The sequence below is a fragment of the Verticillium dahliae genome, genomic scaffold, assembly GCF_000150675.1.
Source record: "Verticillium dahliae VdLs.17 supercont1.13 genomic scaffold, whole genome shotgun sequence".
NCBI lineage: Eukaryota > Fungi > Ascomycota > Sordariomycetes > Glomerellales > Plectosphaerellaceae > Verticillium > Verticillium dahliae.
In genome coordinates, this window is record NW_009276944.1 from 943,429 (window position 1) to 962,842 (window position 19,414).

At 48.6% G+C, this 19,414-nt stretch overlaps 2 protein-coding genes across 2 annotated transcripts; one reads left to right on the forward strand and one right to left on the reverse strand.

The window, feature by feature from the left end:
* Window positions 1-1,903: 1,903 nt before the first annotated feature.
* Window positions 1,904-3,347, forward strand: VDAG_06269 (uncharacterized protein; the record flags this gene model as incomplete). Its single annotated transcript, XM_009659283.1, has 2 exons — window positions 1,904-2,506; window positions 2,580-3,347. 2 exons carry the CDS (start codon window positions 1,904-1,906, stop codon window positions 3,345-3,347), a joined length of 1,371 nt encoding a protein of 456 aa, XP_009657578.1.
* Window positions 3,348-9,596: 6,249 nt separating this feature from the next.
* Window positions 9,597-11,138, reverse strand: VDAG_06270 (uncharacterized protein; the record flags this gene model as incomplete). Its single annotated transcript, XM_009659284.1, has 1 exon — window positions 9,597-11,138. The coding sequence occupies one exon, from the start codon at window positions 11,136-11,138 to the stop codon at window positions 9,597-9,599; it is 1,542 nt and encodes a 513-aa protein (XP_009657579.1).
* Window positions 11,139-19,414: the final 8,276 nt, after the last annotated feature.

The window sequence follows — 19,414 nt, forward strand, 5'->3', positions numbered from 1 at the left end:
GAAAGGGTTGGCCATGCGCGTATCCGATGAAGCCTTCTTCCATCACAGATCCAGAGCTGACCGCCGCCCGGCCACATCTGGTCGTGACATGGCCGTTGTTAAAGGCATGGTCCTGTCCTGCCACGCCATGCAGAGCTGTAGGCCGGGATGACATGACATTGTCCCCTGCGTGCAACGTCTTCGCTGATGGCCGATGTGACAAGCAAGCCATTGTGGAAATCGTCCTCCCGTCTTCCTGCCACGGACCTTTGGGATTGCTCCACTGCCGGTATTGATGAGTGGGACGTCCCTGGCTCGGTATTGTACGTGCTTTTTTCGTGGGGGTGCTTGTTGGGGGTTTGTGTATGCAATGACTCCCGTCTTGCTCTTCGCGTTCACGGAGTAGACGGGTCCTCTCGACGGTGGTGTTACAACATCCATTCAGACACAACTGTGGCAGCTCATCACGCGACTCGCGGAACATTACGCACGCGTCAGCGTCGCCTCTTGAGATGCCTGGTGGTTACATGACCGCCTCGCCTTCCAAAGCCTAGATTTTTTGTCTCCTCAGTCATCCAAAGATGCGTGGCCAGGGCTCAGTCCATTTGCATCGCCCGGGATGATCTGGTGACCTTGGTAGGTTGGGGAAGGGGGGGGGGGGCAGAGCACTGACCCCGCCACCCTTGAAAAACAATGCCACTGTACTGTCATCTATTGTCTGTTTGTATCTTACGTGCCTTTGGCCCCCCTCCTCCTCACCGTCCCCCAGTTTGAGCTTTGATACCTGCATGGGACTGGGCCAGGGGGGGTGTGCTGTATAACCCACGCGGCAAAGGAGGAAACATGAGTGCATGCAGCCCATGTAAACACGCACATGGCAAAACACACGCATACATACACATACAGGAATGTTGGCGCATGTTGCATAAAACACGCATGAAGAGAACGTCGTGAAGGTGAAGGCTGACAGAATCCTGGGCTGAGCTAGAAGATAGTGTGTACTCCTAGGTACCCACAGATCATGGTCAAAACTAAACCGGGGAGCTCTCTACATCGTTCGAACGCACACCCCTACCGCCTGTCCAACGACCGACTACGCTCCTACTGGTCATTGCTTTGGCATGGTACTTGCTCCAACGAGCGGATGTACACCCATGCCCGGAGTCCTTGAACCACTAATAATTCCTGTTCTGGATTCTTGTCCAAAGACGTTGTCACTGCGTATTTCATGAAAGCAGCTAGGGCTCTTGTGCCAGGTTCCCCGTTGTCTCTCGCTCTCCTTACCCAGCGTTTTATAAGGCCGTCTTGTAGAACGATCATAGCTACCTAGGAAATTCTCAATGTTCTGCCCTTTGAACCCTCATCCCTCGTTCCTCGTCATACATTAGTAACACTCGATGAATATTCTACCTGTCCTTGTCCCATTCTAGACGGAACCTTGTCTGTTCCTTCAGCATTAACATCCCTAACATCGCAAATACATTTGCAGACTCCTGACCAAGAAAGTCTTCGGGTCTGCCAGTATTAGTGTCCACCTGACGCTGTATCCACAAGACAGACGACGATTGTTACAAGATCACCCATGGGAACACACATCTCAGACAGCTTGCCCGCCTTTGCCAAAAACTACGAAGACAGGCACCTCCTATCTAGCACAACGCAATCGCCTTCCTGTTCGAACCTGGACGGTGACGAGGTCCTACCAAGGCCCTCATACTACACCTCGCCTGTCATGAGGAAGGACCTCTCCTCTGTCATTCAAGGTCGTTACTCCTGGCATGCAAACAGCCAGCGTCCTTTTGACGGCCAGAAAGACGCGGAGCAATGTGTTTCTTCGACTACTAGCACATGGCATCCCAACACTCCGCCGGTCTCCATCGCGGAATTCGAAAATTGTCCCTACAATTACACTGACTACGAAACCATGTCGACAAATTACACCTCGTCTCCAGTCGTGGTGTCCCCACGAGGTTGGTCTGCTGCCTCTGATCAATCGGACTGGAACTCGCCCATCGAACAGTCTCGCCATCAGGCGCTCTCGAACGATGGCCGGCCTCTTCATAGCCACTTGTCTTGCGATCTTCCTGAGATTTCTGACGTGAACATTGCGCTCAACTACCCGCGCTATTACCATGACTTCGAATCAGAACCCCCCAACTTTATTCGAAAACCTCACCCAGCGCCCATGCTCTCAGATACACCACCTTATAGCAGCATACCAGGCGCAGAGGTCGACCCGTCAAACATCTTCTCGTCTATGAGGGACCACCCATGCACCAAAGAAGGATCCGAATTCATTATTTCTGGTCATATTCCCTCTGCAACAGCAAACTCGCGGGCCATGGACGCCTCAAAAAACGGCGAGCCTTACGCTAGGCTGATCTACCGAGCCTTCATGAGTGTCCCTACTCATGCCATGACTCTGCAGGAGATCTACGAGTGGTTTCGCGTCAACACTGACAAGGCTAACAGCCCCGGTAAAGATGGATGGAAGAACAGTATCCGCCATAACCTCAGCATGAACCACGTGAGTATTCTTCCTTGTTCCGTCCAAATCAGAACCGAAGTATCCAGGGCTGACTAGTTCGTCGTCTTTGAAGGCCTTTGTGAGGAGGGAAAAGAATCAAGGTACGGAATTAGGAGCGGGTGGTCCTCCTCCCATCCCTCAGCCCGCAGGCGACGCTAGGAAATCGACAGAATGGGTGCTCGAAGATTGGGCTCTCCGCGATGGTGTACAGAGCACCACAAGGTACCGGCCCAAAGGCAGTCATTCGTTGAAAAGAGGACGGCATAGCCCTCTCTCTCACAATGTCACATACCATGCCAATCCCAAGCACCCCCATCTCTCAAGGCCCGGTCGAGCCGTCTCTGGAGAGAAGGGGGGGTTCGCAACCAGCAGGGGAAGACGCAAGGCTCGGCACGGAGCGCCGCCCACGAGTGCAGGCGTGCTCTCTCAACAAATGAGTATGCTCGAACTGCAGATGGGCACGGATTCGGGCCAGGCCCCATATCAGTTCTCACAGCATCATCAGCACCATCAGCTGCCTCTTGCGTCCGAGCAAGTCGTCATGTATGAGAACGCATACTCCAATCAACCGCCGCCGCACGGCGAGACTGGACTCGCTTCGCCCTCGGGTCCTGGGGGTGCACCGGCTGGTCTGGACTTCGGGCTCTCCGGTCCCAACACGGTTGCTTCTGTCGGCTCGCTCCAACAACCGGATGCGTACGACTTCTCGCAGTACAGCCTCAGCGATGTAGGGTGTGTGTATCCCGCTGGTCGCTTTTCTGAGGGTGGAAACATGCTTTACGTTTGGGGTCAGGACAGCTATCAGACGCCCAGCGGCAATGGCAGTCCTGCCACGCCATGATGCATTGCCTCATCTTCTTTTGTCTCGGATGCTTTCCTACTAGCCAACTGGCCTTGTCAAGCAGACCTGGACGTTGGGCAAGAGTCTGGAACTCGGGTAGGAGAGTGGTATCTTGAGCAGTTACGGCGATTTCGACATGTGTGCAAGGATGGACCTCCTACACCCAGCTTTCTGTGGCCATTTCGCGTTGGTCTCCTCCTGTCGCATACTGTGTGACGTACGGAATTATGTTCTAGCTCGAACACAAATGCAACATCGACGCCGGGGTTTCTTTCCGTCTCTGTTCCGGGACTGCGAGCTTTGTTGCGGTGGTACAGAAGCGGTTAGCGCTGTGACTGGTTCCCTCTCATGCTGCTTCCCTCTCATGCACATCCTAGCCTTCTGTCACATTGATAGGAATAAAGGTGTGTGGGGATGAAGGTGTACAGATTCAGGAGGTTCAAGTGAGCAGTAGTTGGTGTGGCAGCACAGAAAAGCAGCTGGGCAGCACAGCCAGTGGACTGAACCACTAGGGCGCACCAATCTGGGGGATGAAGTTAGGTACGCTGTCAAAGTCGTACTGGGAGGTTGACAGCTGCACGGATAATTCTCGGAGAATAAAGCCAATGAGTGAGCACGTTGATGAAGGAGAAAAGAGGAAGGGGGGGTGGCGTCTGGAGCCAACCTTGAGCCTGTTAACGACAAATCTTACCTGTTCATTAACAGTGAGCTATGGCGGGGTTCGTCGGTGCCGAAGCGATGTGTGATCACGACAGGGCAAGGGGTTAGCGCATGGCCTATCCTACATAGCCAATTCAAGGTTGAGAAAGCCAGCCATGCCAGTCGCGGCCATTTTGTTGTACAATTGTCGGTTGGTTATTCGTCTCTTTAAAACAGGGCTGGCTTGTCACAGTCGATCTGTCTGGAGGTGTGACAGGGGGTGGCGCGTGCCCACGACGGGACACTCGGAAGATGTGGGATGCTCGGCCGTTGTACTGAGTTCTCGTCTTGCTTGGGTGTCGTCTATGCACCGGTCACTCAAACAAACCACAACAAGAAAGAGAGAGAAGCTATAACAGCATTGTATTTAGTGTTTTTTTTTTCTTTCATCTGTTCGTCAGCAGCGAGGAAAACAATTAGTCTCATTCAAAGCCATCAAAATAGGAGGGCGGGGTGTCTAGCCGACCAGACGGGGATTTCGATCGCGCCTCAAACCTGAGGCCCTTGATCGCTTCAGCCCTTGAAGTTTTTGCTTTGGCGTTGGCGTTGGCCATGATGGTAATTGTGATTACATGTTGGTAGATACTACTGATGGGACAGGGGGCGATTATCTCACAGATACCCTCGATTGGATACCGAGTACATGGGACCACGCTATACCGCACTGAGCTTAGAGAACTGGTGATGGATGCGTGGATGCTAAATCCCTCTGATCTGGTGGTTGTGTGCCACGCCTCTTCCACTTCCTGCCCTGCCGGCTTTAATCCGTAAGCTTGCTGATCATAGTCACAGGCTTGAGCTATCTCCGTCATAAGGCAATCGAGGGTCATCGGGAAGACAAAAGCACTCGATCCGAGACACTTGGCGTATTCATCTTGCTCTCTCCCATAAGCCTTTGGCAAAATTGTCCAGATAAATATGGTAAAAAGCGCGATGGCTTGAACATGACGCCACGGTGAAGAAGCCCAGTGGTTCCGGCTCGTGGGACATGGGAAGGGGGCTCGCCGTGCACAATAAGTGCACTCATCAGCTTCGCTGCGAATCAGTGGGATGGGCCCCTTAAGGTCAGTGAGAAGGAAGCAAGCAGGGTGCTGGCCCTTGACGACAAGGGCCCCTGTGGCAAGTCGCAACGCTTTTGTGATTATCTTCGGTGCATTTTGCCCTGCCCTGCCGCGTACCCATGTCAGTCAGCTATCACAATGGGGAGATAATTGGTCAACGCCGTTCTGGACCTCGGGTGGAGAGATCGCGATTGTTTCGCCTGTCTTTGGTTACCTTCGCCTCATGCAATCTCGACCGGGCAGATCATGTTGCATACGGGAGGATCTAGCCAAAGGCAGATGGGATCGCATAGCAGCGTTGCAGCGGTGAGTGTATCATCGCCCCCGATCATCTGGAATCGTGGATGGGCCTGATCAGCTGATTGTGATTGAGCTTGGCAACCTCGCAATCCTTCTGCAAGCTCGACATGATTGCATTCATGCACACGCCGAGTCCTTTGGCGATGACTCGAGGGCGCCACTGGAGCTGACCCCTCCCTGGCTCCCTGTGCTCCGTATATGCTGACGCCAGTCTTTACATGTATTTCTGCCGCCGAGCTTTGCTGCTTGCTCCTTGTAGCGGCTTGAGCGGGTGGAGCTGCGCTGCGTCCGGGATGCAGGCTACTCCAATGCCACCAGCTCCCCAAGCTCCCGTAGATCGGAGAAGGCTATGGCAAGGCAAGGCACACCCGCTTGCAGCCGCTTTGACACATTTGACAGCTTTGATGGCAAGAAAGCTCCGACAGATTAATCCGAAGACAGTACACCGCCGTGCGGGGGGCAATCCTGGAGGGACGAGCGACATTCGATGTGCCTCGAGAGTGACACATCTTGCCCTGGCTACTCACAGTGCTTGATAAAGATTACTAGAATCTCTGGGCTAACGGGTCATCGACAATGTAACGCCAATGTCACTTTGAGTGCATCACAAAATATGACGCAAAATAGAACCAGACAGGGTGCAGCTGATCGATGCTGAAATGGCCGATGGCCGATGATCATCGCCACGAGACAGACCTCCCCTGCCTTTTTGGTGTACCTCACTTCTGCCTGACCCCAGTCGGCTACCATCATTACCTGGATGAATGATGCCTGCGTTCTTCGTCCAGGAAGCTTCTTGGCTCGCCACCCACCAACTGAGCGTGTGCCAGACTGTGAAGCCCGGATAAATTGAATCCTTGCACAGGTCGAGAGACAACAATCTCATCGTCCTAGGCGTCTCACAGCACATTGCAAGTGATACACAGTGGGGGGCCCAAGGTCATTTCTCACATCTCGCTGACAGCCCGCATGCTATATCACCCAACGAAATCGACTGGTCCCAGCTTGCGCGTGGTCTACATGGTGGATGACGTTTGGTTAATGAGAAACCCGAGAACCAGGTAATTGTGCCCGCGGTTCTGGTGGCGTGCGCGAACATACATAATACAGCAAGTTATACTCATGCCGTATTGCATTGCAAGCATGAGCCTTTGAATATAGTCGCGAGTAGACCCATCTCGGCCATATCAAGCTTCATGATTAAGCCAACAGCCTTGCGTTGCTACGACATACTGCTACTCTTCCTCTGTTTCCTTTGTTTTGCGGCTTTATTTCCTGGCACCCAGACGGATGACCGCCCGTATGGTGGGCATTACAACCGTCTCGAAAGGGTAAGACTCCCGAAGCCACGACATGCATCGCTGCGTGGCAGCCGCCTGAAGAGCCAAGAATGCCTGCTTTGTAGGTGCCACTGGGCTGGCGCATCGGCTTGCTGTTGCCCGTCATATTTGCGGCGTTTGGCGATATTTCCAGCCCTCGCTGCTTCAGATGGCAGTGCACCGCAGTTTGTTCTGCAAACGGGTGGATCGCAAGCAGAGGAGTAAGATGGTGCGCCTTACCGTCCGGCATATCTGCCGGACCTTGTCCTGAGTCTGATCAGCAACAAACATCGCATAACGATCTCAAGCTCAGGCTGAACTCCCTTGACCAGCGACGGCTGCAGGATTCTCGGAGCTCCGCGAACACTGAGAAGTCAGTGCTGGGGAGATCGGCTTTTGGCTAAGATGATGAATCACCGGCGACGTGCATCTCGAAGCGCAATACGACAGACGATAGACTTCACCGGTCACCTCAGCAGCTCGAAGATCACCAGGGGTCAGCTGCTGACGTGTTTTCTCCCGTTTTGTTGTCTTCTCCAGTGCTTAACGGCAGTTGCTTGTACCCGGCATGGTCTTGATCAGTTGTCAACCAGCACGCATGCTTCCCCCAAGCGATGCAGCAAACCAGGGACCAGGAAACTCGGAACCTGTGTCCGTGGCATGAAGATCAACACTAGTCCCGGAGCCCTGGATCGGGGAGTCCATATCCCTCTACTGGTACCTAGAGTATTTCGATCCCCGCTCTTCAGAAAGGCACAAGCCCACTAATGCTTTGGCACCCAGCTTGCAGACAACCGATGCGGTTAGTGCAGGGATCCCTGATATGCGGAATGCGTACGAGACGGTGTCGTCAAACCTGTTCCTGTTCGGAACCCTCTTCTCTTCTCTTCGCTTCGCAACGGAACGACTGAAGAATGTTGCGCAGATGGCACCTGCAGGACGGCACAATGGGCCAGTAGTGCGCCACCGGGGCTCTCCCGGTGCATGGCATCCTGAGCTTTCTTCTTCTGGACATGCGACGCGACAGAAGCCTCGACGTTAGCCTACTGTAGACGGGCTCGCCCAGGGTTCTCGCGTTGCATATGCAGTGATGCGTTGTCACAACCCGAACGGGTCGAGACCGCCCGGTCAGACAGGCAGGCATGTGGTATGGTCTGAGTCGATACCTGTCCCCGCGGGGTTGACGTAACATCTCACAACGAGTGAGAGATGAGGAGAAAGGAGGGCCAAGCAGCCCAAAAGGTGTTGCTGACATAGAGCTGTGGCGTGAAGTACAGTGGCCACCATGTGCGGATGTAGAGCGGACCGGCCCTTGAACATGCCTGATCCCCGGCCATGAAGGCATTGTATGAATGTGAATATTCGTTTAAAGGACCCAGCTGCGTAAGTGGTGTTCGCGCGTCCTAACGAAGAGGACAGCCGCCCCAGACGCCCTTAGCCGCATCAACGCACGCTTTTATGAGCTTTTGGCATGCTAAGTACCTCGTTTAATTGTGATCTTGGGTTTCTGATGACACGTGACTGTCAGTAGCTTCAAAGTAACAGATAAATATGAAAAGGTCAATAAAGAGACTGAGGTTACTGATGTGAAAACCCACAATGCCTGTACACCATGGGGGTCGATTATGGACCATATGCGTAACATGTGGTGAAATGCATCCTGAACATGGTTTGCGTTGGCTTGACAGCTCCATCTTTGGCTTCCACAACAAGAAGATGGTTCTGATCATCCGTCACATCCCGGCAAGACACTGAGCTACATCGGTACTGCGTGATTTCGGACATGTGACCTTGCAGCAGGAGAAAAAGATTGCATTTTGATGGCGCGTTCTTGATAGCTGAGTATGTCAACACCGGTGTGCGTCCCATAACTTTCGCCGAAGTCTTTACCAGCGACACAGCCTCGGTGCCGGTGGAACGAAACAGGCCAGGGCAGGGACAACATCTCGTCCTTGCTGACAGCCGAGGTGACACCATGATTTCATGCCGGCAATGTGGAGCGAGCTATGTGTCTCCATGCTCACAGCCTCGATGGCGGAAGCCTCTCCCAGTGATATGCGACACACGTCAGGTTTCTGCAAAGACCGCTTGCATTGAACGGATAGCTCGTCCAGGCGTAGAAGTTTGGTATCTCCACTCTCTTTGGCTTGGGCAATCTGCCCAAGATGAGGACAGCCGTTGAAACCCAGAGAGTCGCCAGCCTGTCCAGCAATAGCCGGCCGCACACTTCATCATCTGTAACCGCCATGGCAAAGACGCCGTGCAACCATACCGCAAAGACGTTGGAGCCAGACGCAAACAGCAGTTGGGCACAGTTTCGGGCATCGTTTTGGGCATCGTCTCAAGCATCACAGAGCCCATGCTCCATTGCCCCCAGCGAAAGGGGTCGTGACGCATCAGAGATTACCTCCGCGCCGTTGTGTCGCAGGCGCGGCAGCGCACATGTCTTGTGACACTAACTGCTCCCCGCTTGCCGCTTCTTTCGGCCCGTTGAAGCTTCGATGCAGATGTCGCATCGTCGACGCGCCCCCCAGTCAGCCTGATGTACATGTACCAGCAAGCGCATGCCGTGATGCAAGCCCCCAGGCTCGAGCGTTCAGCTCATTCGGGTATGAGCCTCAGCTGGAAAGGTTCATCAGGCGATCTGCATCGGGAGTGTGCGTCGGTACGAGACGCATATGCGACAGTGGCTTGGGAGACAGAAGCATCTAGAAGGTGCCTCGAACGTACCTAAATCGACGGGAAGGACTGCCACATAGCGAAAGGATAAAACAAGAGTGTTTTTGAGGGGTATCGCACTACTGTGCGACGAGAAGGGACAAACTTAAGTCAATGTCGGAAGCAGCACCAGCAGGCGACGGCAATATCGACTAGAACTTGCGCTTTTTCCGAGCGGGGCCCGCGTTGGCCTTCCTCTGCAACTCCCTCTGTAGCTCGTCTCGTTTCTTGTTGGCTCGGTCTTCTGAAGTTTCTCTCGGCTCGACGTTTTCCGTCCTTTCTGCAGGTCGCCCGCGCGATCCAGTAAGAGCATTGGCAGAGGTGTCGTTCGTGATCTTCTTTCCGATCTGACCCAGCTTACGAGTAACCGGCTTGCTATCGGGCGGAACTGCGATGGCATCTGTCGATTGAAAGGCGGGAGCCTTGGACGCCTCGGGCGTCTTTGACTTTCCAATGTGACCGAACCCTTGCTTCTTGGATATAGTCGGCGCCACAGGCGACGATGGTGCTTGCGGTGGTAAGCTTAGGGGCAAAGTAGTAGCATTGTTGTCATCAGAGTTATCTGACTCCGTTTCTGAACCCGGTGGTAGCGGAGGCGGCTGTGTTGTCTGTCTCTTGCTTCCTAACACACCGGAGCGAATGGATTCATTCTTGTTCTCCGGCATTCGCGAGGTGCGAGATGATTGCAGAACGCCATGTTCTTCTTCACCTTCAGTGGAATCATCATTAGCTTTCGGGTGGGCAGGTTGCTTCTCCGATGCACGTTTCCTGGCCGAAGAAAGATGTGGCGGGGTGGACTGAACCTGGAAGTCATCTTCGTCCTCTGGCTCTACGGGCTCGAGAGGCGGAGTCTGCTCTTTGTGCGAAGCTGCTTTCTTCGGGCCAACAATAGGTATAGCCTGGCCAGCAACCACTTTTGTCCACCAGTCGTCAAGGGCAGGCGAATCGCCGTAATTCATCTCGGGCACCGTCGGGGTCGCTTCCGCTTCAAAGACGACTCCAAGGAGAGAATTTACATCGCGAGGCGCCTCCTGGTCGACGGCCAATTGAGCTAGCCATTCGGCTCTTCTGAATGGAGCGAGTCCTCTCACCTTGGCTTCGGCGGTCCGTCTCGAAACTTTCTGCTTGGCTGAAAGAGCTGTGAAGATGTTCTCGAGACGTGTGCCGGTAGCCTCCAACTTGTCCAAAAGTTTGGTCATGACAACATCTTTCTGTTGGACAATCTCAAGCAGGGAGTTGACTTGTCTGATGCGGGCATGTTCGGCTTGCAGGAGCGGCAAGACGAGCTTGGTGCCGACGTGGGACGGAGCACATTTTTTGAAATACATGGGCCATACAAAAGGCTGAAGTCCAGGGACCTCGCACGTGATATCCAATGCAAGGGAGTCGTTGTCTGTCACCGAGAGACTCATGCGACTACCCTCGTGGTGCGCGTGAGAGGCGTCAAAAGCGGAAAGAATGCGTGAAAGGAAAGCTTGCATGTTCTGAGGGCTGTCTGTCGGATCAATGCTCGTGTCCTCGGCAAGGCTGCGCTTGTAGATCGCCCGACGATCCATCTCCTCAACCCATACGTGAGCCATGTCGGAGATTCGTACCACATAGGAATCGGCCGTGAACTCAGTAGCGACCAGCAAGTCCGGCACATCCGAGGGATATGACGAGGGCAACTGGTGCCACGCTGTAGAGCGTGCCATGGCGATGGTGTCGCCGAATCCGGGAACTGTGGAAGAATTCAGGCAATAGTAACCCCGAAGGTCAATGTAGCCGAATCGTCCAAGCCTGGTAGAGCGCTGTTGCTTGACAGTTCGGGTGGGTCAGAAAATTGAGAATATCGATCGAGCTCAAGACGCGTCCATTTACTTTGTCGCGTATGGTTCCAGCCAACATGTGACATTCGTCTGTTGGCGGGTTTCAGGCTCTCAGGAGCAAATGGTGTGGAAAAGCAGGCCGAGGATGATGTCGGCCGCGATGGCGACGCGAGAAAGGTAGACAGACGCAGCTGGAAGTATCTCAAGCGGTGAGGGGCTGCTGACTGCGGAGCCAGGTGCTTGCGTTGTTGGGGCACGTAAATCCAAAGGTCGAAGCCTGCAAGTACTTGAGTTGAAGAGAGAGATACACGGCACAGGACGGCTGTTCTTGTGAGAGTTGAAAATGGAGGCAGGACTGATGAACAACCTTGGCGGCGCTCCTGGACATTTACTGTACCATGCCAACCTGGCAAGGAGCATGCGGGACAGGCAGCCGAGTACAGTGTTGGTCTTATACACACTGTGTTGTGCCTGTTGACCTTACCTAGGTACCTGTATGTGAGACGGAAAAAGAGCCACTCTTACTTACATTGAGGGCACTTTGTTTCAGGCCCCATTCAATGCCTTACATACCTACCTACGAAAACACATCATGTTACTGACCCCCTTGACAAGGGATTTGCGACGATGACCACTCTCAACATCCAGGAACAGGTTTGCACAGCACACGCGACTGCGCGTGGCGATCGACATAAATAGCGAACGACAGGCAAGCGAGACCCGCCAGCATAAGGCTATGAATCGTGCCAATAGCTGCGCCAGGTCTCATGTGCAAGCCACCCCCACCAAATCCACCATGACACTGTCACCAGCCTCAACACTTTGACGTCGTGCCAACCGTCTTCTCGGCATCCCCGCCATGGCCGTTTCCTTCTAGATTGAAAACATGTGACTCCAACCTGCCTATCTCTTCCGTTGAAGCACCTTGCGTCAGAACCCAGAGGCAAGATCTCTCTACGTCGCGGCCACTCACCCACCAATGGTGTGGCGAGTGCCGCGAAGCCCCTTCCTTGGCGAGTGATTCCTTGGCAGTTTGACAGTGGCTGACTGTCGCTATCGATTGGCTTCTCACTGGATGATCCTACCAATAGCCTGCTTGGGGAACGTCACACAGCTCATGCAACCCTGCCAGCCAGTTGATAGCAAGTTGAGAAATCATCTGCTGATATAAGGTAAGTCCTACACCCCCAACTCCGCGCCCCCCCAAATACCGCGCACCAAAATCGACGAACGAATAGCAGCGTAGAATAGTAGATAATATTAATTACTTACCTAATAGGGCTTATTCTAATAGAAATTCCGAGTACTAAGACTTAAACTTAGCTTCCTAATACTTAATAGGCGTTACTAATAGTATAAAGAGGGCCTATACCTTTAATTAAATAGCCTTAATAGCTTAGATATTACAAAACCTCGAGTTAGGCTCCTAAGCTACCCTCGTCTTCCTATAAAGCTTATATATTTCTAATTAAGCGCTTAACTAAGCTATTTAGAGGCCTATTTTTACTATTTATATATCCTTAATATCTAGAGATTTCCTTATTTTTATAAATAAGTATTATAGAGTTTATACTAAAGCCCTTAATATTATATAGATCTAAGATAATATAGAATAGAATAGCTTAATTATAGATCCTTTACCCTTTATAGCGTTTATAAAATAAAGTCTATATATTTCTATTACTTTTAAAGGGTTTCTAAATATATAAAATAGCCCTTATTTATTATTTAAGAGCTTAAGAGAAGCTAAAGTAAGTTTATTAATTATAAACTAATTCTATATTATTTACTTATAATATTATTATATATAATAATATTATACTTAGCCTTGTAATAATAGAGGAGGGAGTTCTATTTATTAATAAATAATATATTAAAGAAATAAATTATACTCTTAAGATACTTCTTATATACTATTTTAAAAGGGCTAAATATAAAGAAGTTAAGAGGCTATATAATATAGCTCGAATATAAAAATAAGAAGATAAAGAGGATATTCTCTTAAAAGTACTTTTATAGGAAATTATTAAATATATAACTCTTATAGCTATTTATTATAAAAAGTAAAAAGATTTAAGCTTAAAGGCTTTAGCTTATATTTAAAGGATAAAGATCTTTATAAGCTATTTAAGGCTTATTACGTTATTCGTCTATTTATTAATTATTATAGTAAACTTTTAATTATTAAAATTATCGAGGGCTTTAAGGAATTATTATTATTAGAGCATTTTCCCTTTAAAAATAATAAAAGGAAAGAAGGCTTTATTTATAATAAATATTTATTTAATAATAATAATTTGAAAATATAAATTAATTATCTATATATAGTATTTCTAATACCCTATTAGCCTAGAACTAAGCTAATAATTCTTATATTTTCTATAATATCTATCTCGTTTATATTAAATCGTAGATATAAAGGAATAGCTTTCATATTAAAGGTATTAAATAGAAGGAAGAAATCCTTAAGACGTTAAATAATAATACCTTTAATATAGCTAGCTTCTATTTATTTATTTAAAAGGGTTATAATAGAGGGATTTCGTTATTTAAAGCTTTCTATTTAATACCTTTTAAGGGGAATATCGTCCTTTTAAATAAGGAGGATCTATTATATAAAGTCGAGGATTTAAGAATATAAAAGGGCGAACCCTAGGGCGCTTTATTTAATAATCTAATAAGCTAAATATTATTCCTAAACTTAATTAAGCCTTTAATAAGGAGCTTTTATTTTACGGATTATTATTATGCCCTTAAATCTCCCTCGAAGTATTATAGTAGGAATATTCTAGTTACGTAAAGCCTTATATATCGAGTAGCTATTTATAACGCCCTAGCCCGGTCATCACTAGGACACCAGGCAGGACACCCCGCAGGCGATCGGACGCGCCGCACGGACCCACAGGATCACTTACGTGACCGTGACCAGATCACGATTCTCAAAGTGATCTGGTTACTAACTACACCGTAACCTAAGTAATAGGATTACGATAAGAAAGGTAAGCTATCTAATATAGACTTACTAACCTAATACGATAAGGATAGAATAATAGGTATATAAGGACGGGTATTCGGTACTTATAGATATATTCTTTCTTACGATAGTAATTAATCTAAGTCTTACTTTATATTTATTATAATAAGTACGTAACGCCTTATAATACTATATCGTCTTAGAGTTATAACCTAAGCTTCTATAAATAGTAACCCTAATCCTCTAATAGCGTTCCCCTTTCGGAAGCTATTAGGTCGTAATATTTTAATTACTCTTATTTAATAGGTTTACTTTATAATACTAAGTAATATTTACTATAGGAATAATATCTACTAATAGTATTGGAAATAGCGCTAATAACCTAGCCGCTATAATCTAAGAGCTCTGCTTAGAGAACGAGTAGCTACGAGCCTCGATATAGTAACTTTAAGGCGGAACGAGTATAAAGGCTCTTCCCCTTTAGTTATTCGACGGTAACCCTAAGGTACTTTAGTCTTTTATTACCTAGGTACGTTAATACTATAAAGTTAATAAGGGCTAACTTAAGTATTAAGGCGAGAAGGTCGCTAACGCCTCCTCTTACTTTAAAGGGGATGCCTTATACTAATTCGAACCCTTTATTAGGGACTATTCTATTTATATTAAGAAAGAAGATATAAAGCAGGCTACCTAGGATATCTATACTAGTATAAACGTATTCGAAGAAGCTATTAAAGGAGCGTTTAGGGACGTAGACGAGGAACGATAAAACGAAAGAAAAATCCTTTAGCTTAAATAGACGGGGCTAGCTACTAAATATGCCACGGAGTTTCGACTCTTAGCTAATCGACTCGATTAGATAGAGTCCGCTCTTATAGCCCGTTTCTATGAAGGACTTAAAGATGCCGTTAAGGACGACCTTATCCGGGAGGATAGACCCGAAACCCTTACTAAGTATATCGCTATAGCTATTAAAATCGACGATCGTTAATATGAATATAGAATAGAAAAGGGACGAAAGCCCGCTATAGGACTATAGAACCCTCGTATTCCCTACTATTAATTTAATTAAGGACGTAAGTACTAGTACGATAAACCCTATATTAGCACGGCTTAGGGATAGACTACCTATATAGGACCTATAGAGCTCGATAATACTAGATATAGTAAACTGAAGGATCTTAAGGATATAAAATACTATAACTATAGTAAAAACGGGTATATAGCTCGAGAATACTAGTAACCTAAGAAACCCTAGAAACCCGTAAACGAACGATAGCTTAACTATACTTAATACTAGGATTATACTAAAACTAACTAGACCTTCTATTACTAGGATAATTACTTAACCTATAAGGATAATAAGGAATAGAATAGATAGTTCCTTAAAGCACCTATGGGATAAAGAACCCTAGCTATAATAATTATTACTAAGAAGGGAAAACGAATTTAGAAATAGGCCTAGTAAGTAACGCTGGAGACCTAGGAAATCGATATAAACGAAGAAAGGGCTTATAAATAAGCTTACCCGGAACTATAGGCCGCACCCCACGTTAGGCTTATAAGTAACGAGGAATAGGACGAATATACGTAAGTAAGTTAGGAGGAGGAGCCCCCGTTAGGATAACTTCAACTCTACGTCCTAATATAGACCTACGCCGTTAGTAACCCTAATAAGGATTACGATCCCCTTATACTATAGAACGAACTTATCTATTACGGGACTAAACTATAAAAGGCTAGTACCCGAAAGCGAGAAAGTATTAAAGAAAACGTACGACTTATAATAGGAGACCACCTAGCACTTTACTACGCCTACGAATAATACTATTAATTATTCTAGCCCGAATACGTCTACGATAACTATAAATACTATTTTAAGGAGAAGGCCGTATACCGGTTTCTCCCGTATAACTACTAGATCGAGCTATAAATAAAAATAGAATTCGAATAGGAGAGTCGTAAATAGATCCTATATATAGACGAATATAATCAAAGTTAGCTTATATTCCGATTAGACCCTGCTTATTACGATAAATACTACTAAGATAATGCTAAATAGGAGGATTACGATAATAACGTATATATAAAATACTATATCGCTAAAGCTAAAGATTAGAGACTCTATCGTATAAAGGACGTTAAGAAGCTACTCTTCCGCGTCTACTATAAGAGCGATGAGAGGAACGATAACTCGGACGGACTATCTATAATATAGCTACCTACTACGCTACCCTCTTTAGGAAAAGGTAAGTATTAGTCGAATAGGGATAACGATTAATAAAGGAAATAAGAATAATCTACTTAGCTAAACGAACCTATAATATAAACTACCTCTACGTATAAATAAATGTAAGAGGAAGATAAGCGAGCGCGCTATTAGATAATAGCGCTTAAAGTAATTATATAAGCCCCGAATATATTAATAAGAACTATATTAGCTAGAAATATAAAGAGGAACCCTATTAGCTTAGTATAGTAAAGGGATAAGCGGTCTCGTATAGAGGAGGAATCGTAAATACGGAGACTACGCCCCTCCAAGTATTTATTTCTCGCCGACCCGGCTATATAACCTTCGATATTATTAATATAGGAGGAAAATAAATTATCCTAGGCATCCTATAGCTTAGAGAATAGAACCCTTAGATTAACTAGATAGCTAGCTGCGTTTAATAGAATACGTTAGCCCTTAAGGAAAGACCTACGAGTAATCTCTTAAGCGACCTCTAACTAGCCCTTACGAATAGGGTGTAACAAGCACGGGTCGAACAACCGGCCGCAGACAAACCCCACGTCAGAAGATCCAGGGTCACTGATAAGATAAGGCTTGCCAAGGCTAGGTCACGTGACAGGATCACCAGGAAACAGTGATCCAGGACCAAGGATCACTATTATGCTTGGATCACCGTGAGCCGTGATCCAACATAAGAGGATCACGATATAACAGTGAGCCATCCAACATGAGCTCACCACCTAACACAACAAGGACAGGATGGCAGGTATATAAGGACGGACATTCTGGACTTGTAGATACATTCCTTCTCACGACAGTGATCAATCTAAGTCTTACCTTGTATTCATTGTAACGAGTGCGCAACGCCTTACGACACCACATCGTCTCAGAGTCACAACCTAAGCTTCTGCAAACAGCAACCCCAACCCTCTGACAGTGTTCCCCCTTCGGAAGCTGCCAGGTCGTAACATTTTGATCACTCTTGTTCAGTAGGTTTACCTTGTGACACTGAGCAATACTTACCACAGGAACAATGTCCACCAACAGCGTCGGAAACAGCGCCAGCAACTTGGCCGCTATGATCCAGGAGCTCCGTTCGGAGAACGAACAGCTCCGAGCCTCAATGCAACAACTTCAAGGCGGAACGAGCATGAAGGCTCTTCCCCCTCAGTCATTCGACGGCAACCCTAGGGCACTTCAATCTTTCATCACCCAGGTACGCCAGTACCACAAAGCCAATGAGGGCCAACTCAAGTACTGGGGCGAGAAGGTCGCCAACGCCTCCTCTTACCTCAAAGGGGACGCCTTGCACTGGTTCGAACCCTTCATTAGGGACTATTCCACCCACACCAAGAAAGAAGATATGAAGCAGGCCACCCAGGACATCTACGCCGGTATGAACGCATTCGAAGAAGCCATTAAAGGAGCGTTTGGGGACGTGGACGAGGAACGACAAAACGAAAGAAAAATCCTTCAGCTCAAACAGACGGGGCCAGCCACTAAATACGCCACGGAGTTTCGACTCTTAGCCAGTCGACTCGATTGGACAGAGTCCGCTCTCATGGCCCGTTTCTACGAAGGACTCAAAGACGCCGTCAAGGACGACCTCATCCGGGAGGATAGACCCGAAACCCTCACCGAGTACATCGCCATGGCCGTCAAAATCGACGATCGCCAGTACGAACGCAGAATAGAAAAGGGACGAAAGCCCGCTATAGGACCATGGAACCCTCGCATTCCCCACCACCGATCCAATCAAGGACGCAAGTACCAGCACGACAAACCCCGCGTCAGCACGGCTTGGGGACAGACCACCCATGCAGGACCCATGGAGCTCGACAATACCAGACATGGCAAACCGAAGGATCTCAAGGACATGAAATGCTACAACTGCGGCAAAAACGGGCATATGGCTCGAGAATGCCGGCAACCTAAGAAACCCTGGAAACCCGTAAACGAACGACAGCTCAACCATACTCAACACCAGGACCATGCCAAAACTAACTGGACCTTCTGTTACCAGGACGATTGCCTGACCCACAAAGACAGTAAGGAACAGAATGGATGGTTCCCCAGGGCACCTACGGGACAAAGAACCCTGGCCATGATGGTCACCACCAGGAAGGAAAGACGAATTCAGAAATGGGCCCAGCAAGTAACGCCGGAGACCCAGGAAATCGATACAGACGAAGAAAGAGCCTACGAACATGCTCACCCAGAACCACAATCAGCTCCCCACGTAGGACTGATGAACGACACAGAATGGGATGAATACACACGAGCCAGCGAAGAAGAATCTCCGCTCGGACAGACCCAACCCCACATGCCTATGCAGGCATACGAAGTTAGCAGCGCCAGCGAGGACTATGACCCCCTGGTACCATGGAACGAACTCATCTACTACGGGACCAAACCATGGAAGGCCAGCACCCGAAAGCGAGAAAGCACCAAAGAAAACGTACGACTCATGGTAGGAGACCACCCGGCACTTCACCACGCCCACGAACAACACTACCAGTTGTTCTGGCCCGAATGCGTCTACGACGACTGTGAATACCACTTCAAGGAGAAGGCCGCACACCGGTTTCTCCCGCGCAACCACTGGATCGAGCCACGAGTGAAGGTAGAGTTCGGACAGGAGAGTCGCAAATGGATCCTACACATGGACGAATACAGTCAGGGTCGGCTCACGTTCCGACCAGACCCCGCTTATCACGACAAATGCTACCAAGACAACGCCAGATGGGAGGACTGCGATAATGACGCGTGCATGAAGCACTACATCGCCAAAGCCAGAGATTGGAGACTCCATCGCATGAAGGACGTCAGGAAGCCACTCTTCCGCGTCCACTACAAGAGCGACGAGATGAACGACAACTCGGACGGACCATCCATGACATGGCCACCCACTACGCCACCCTCTTCGGGAAAAGGCAAGCGTCGGTCGAACAGGGA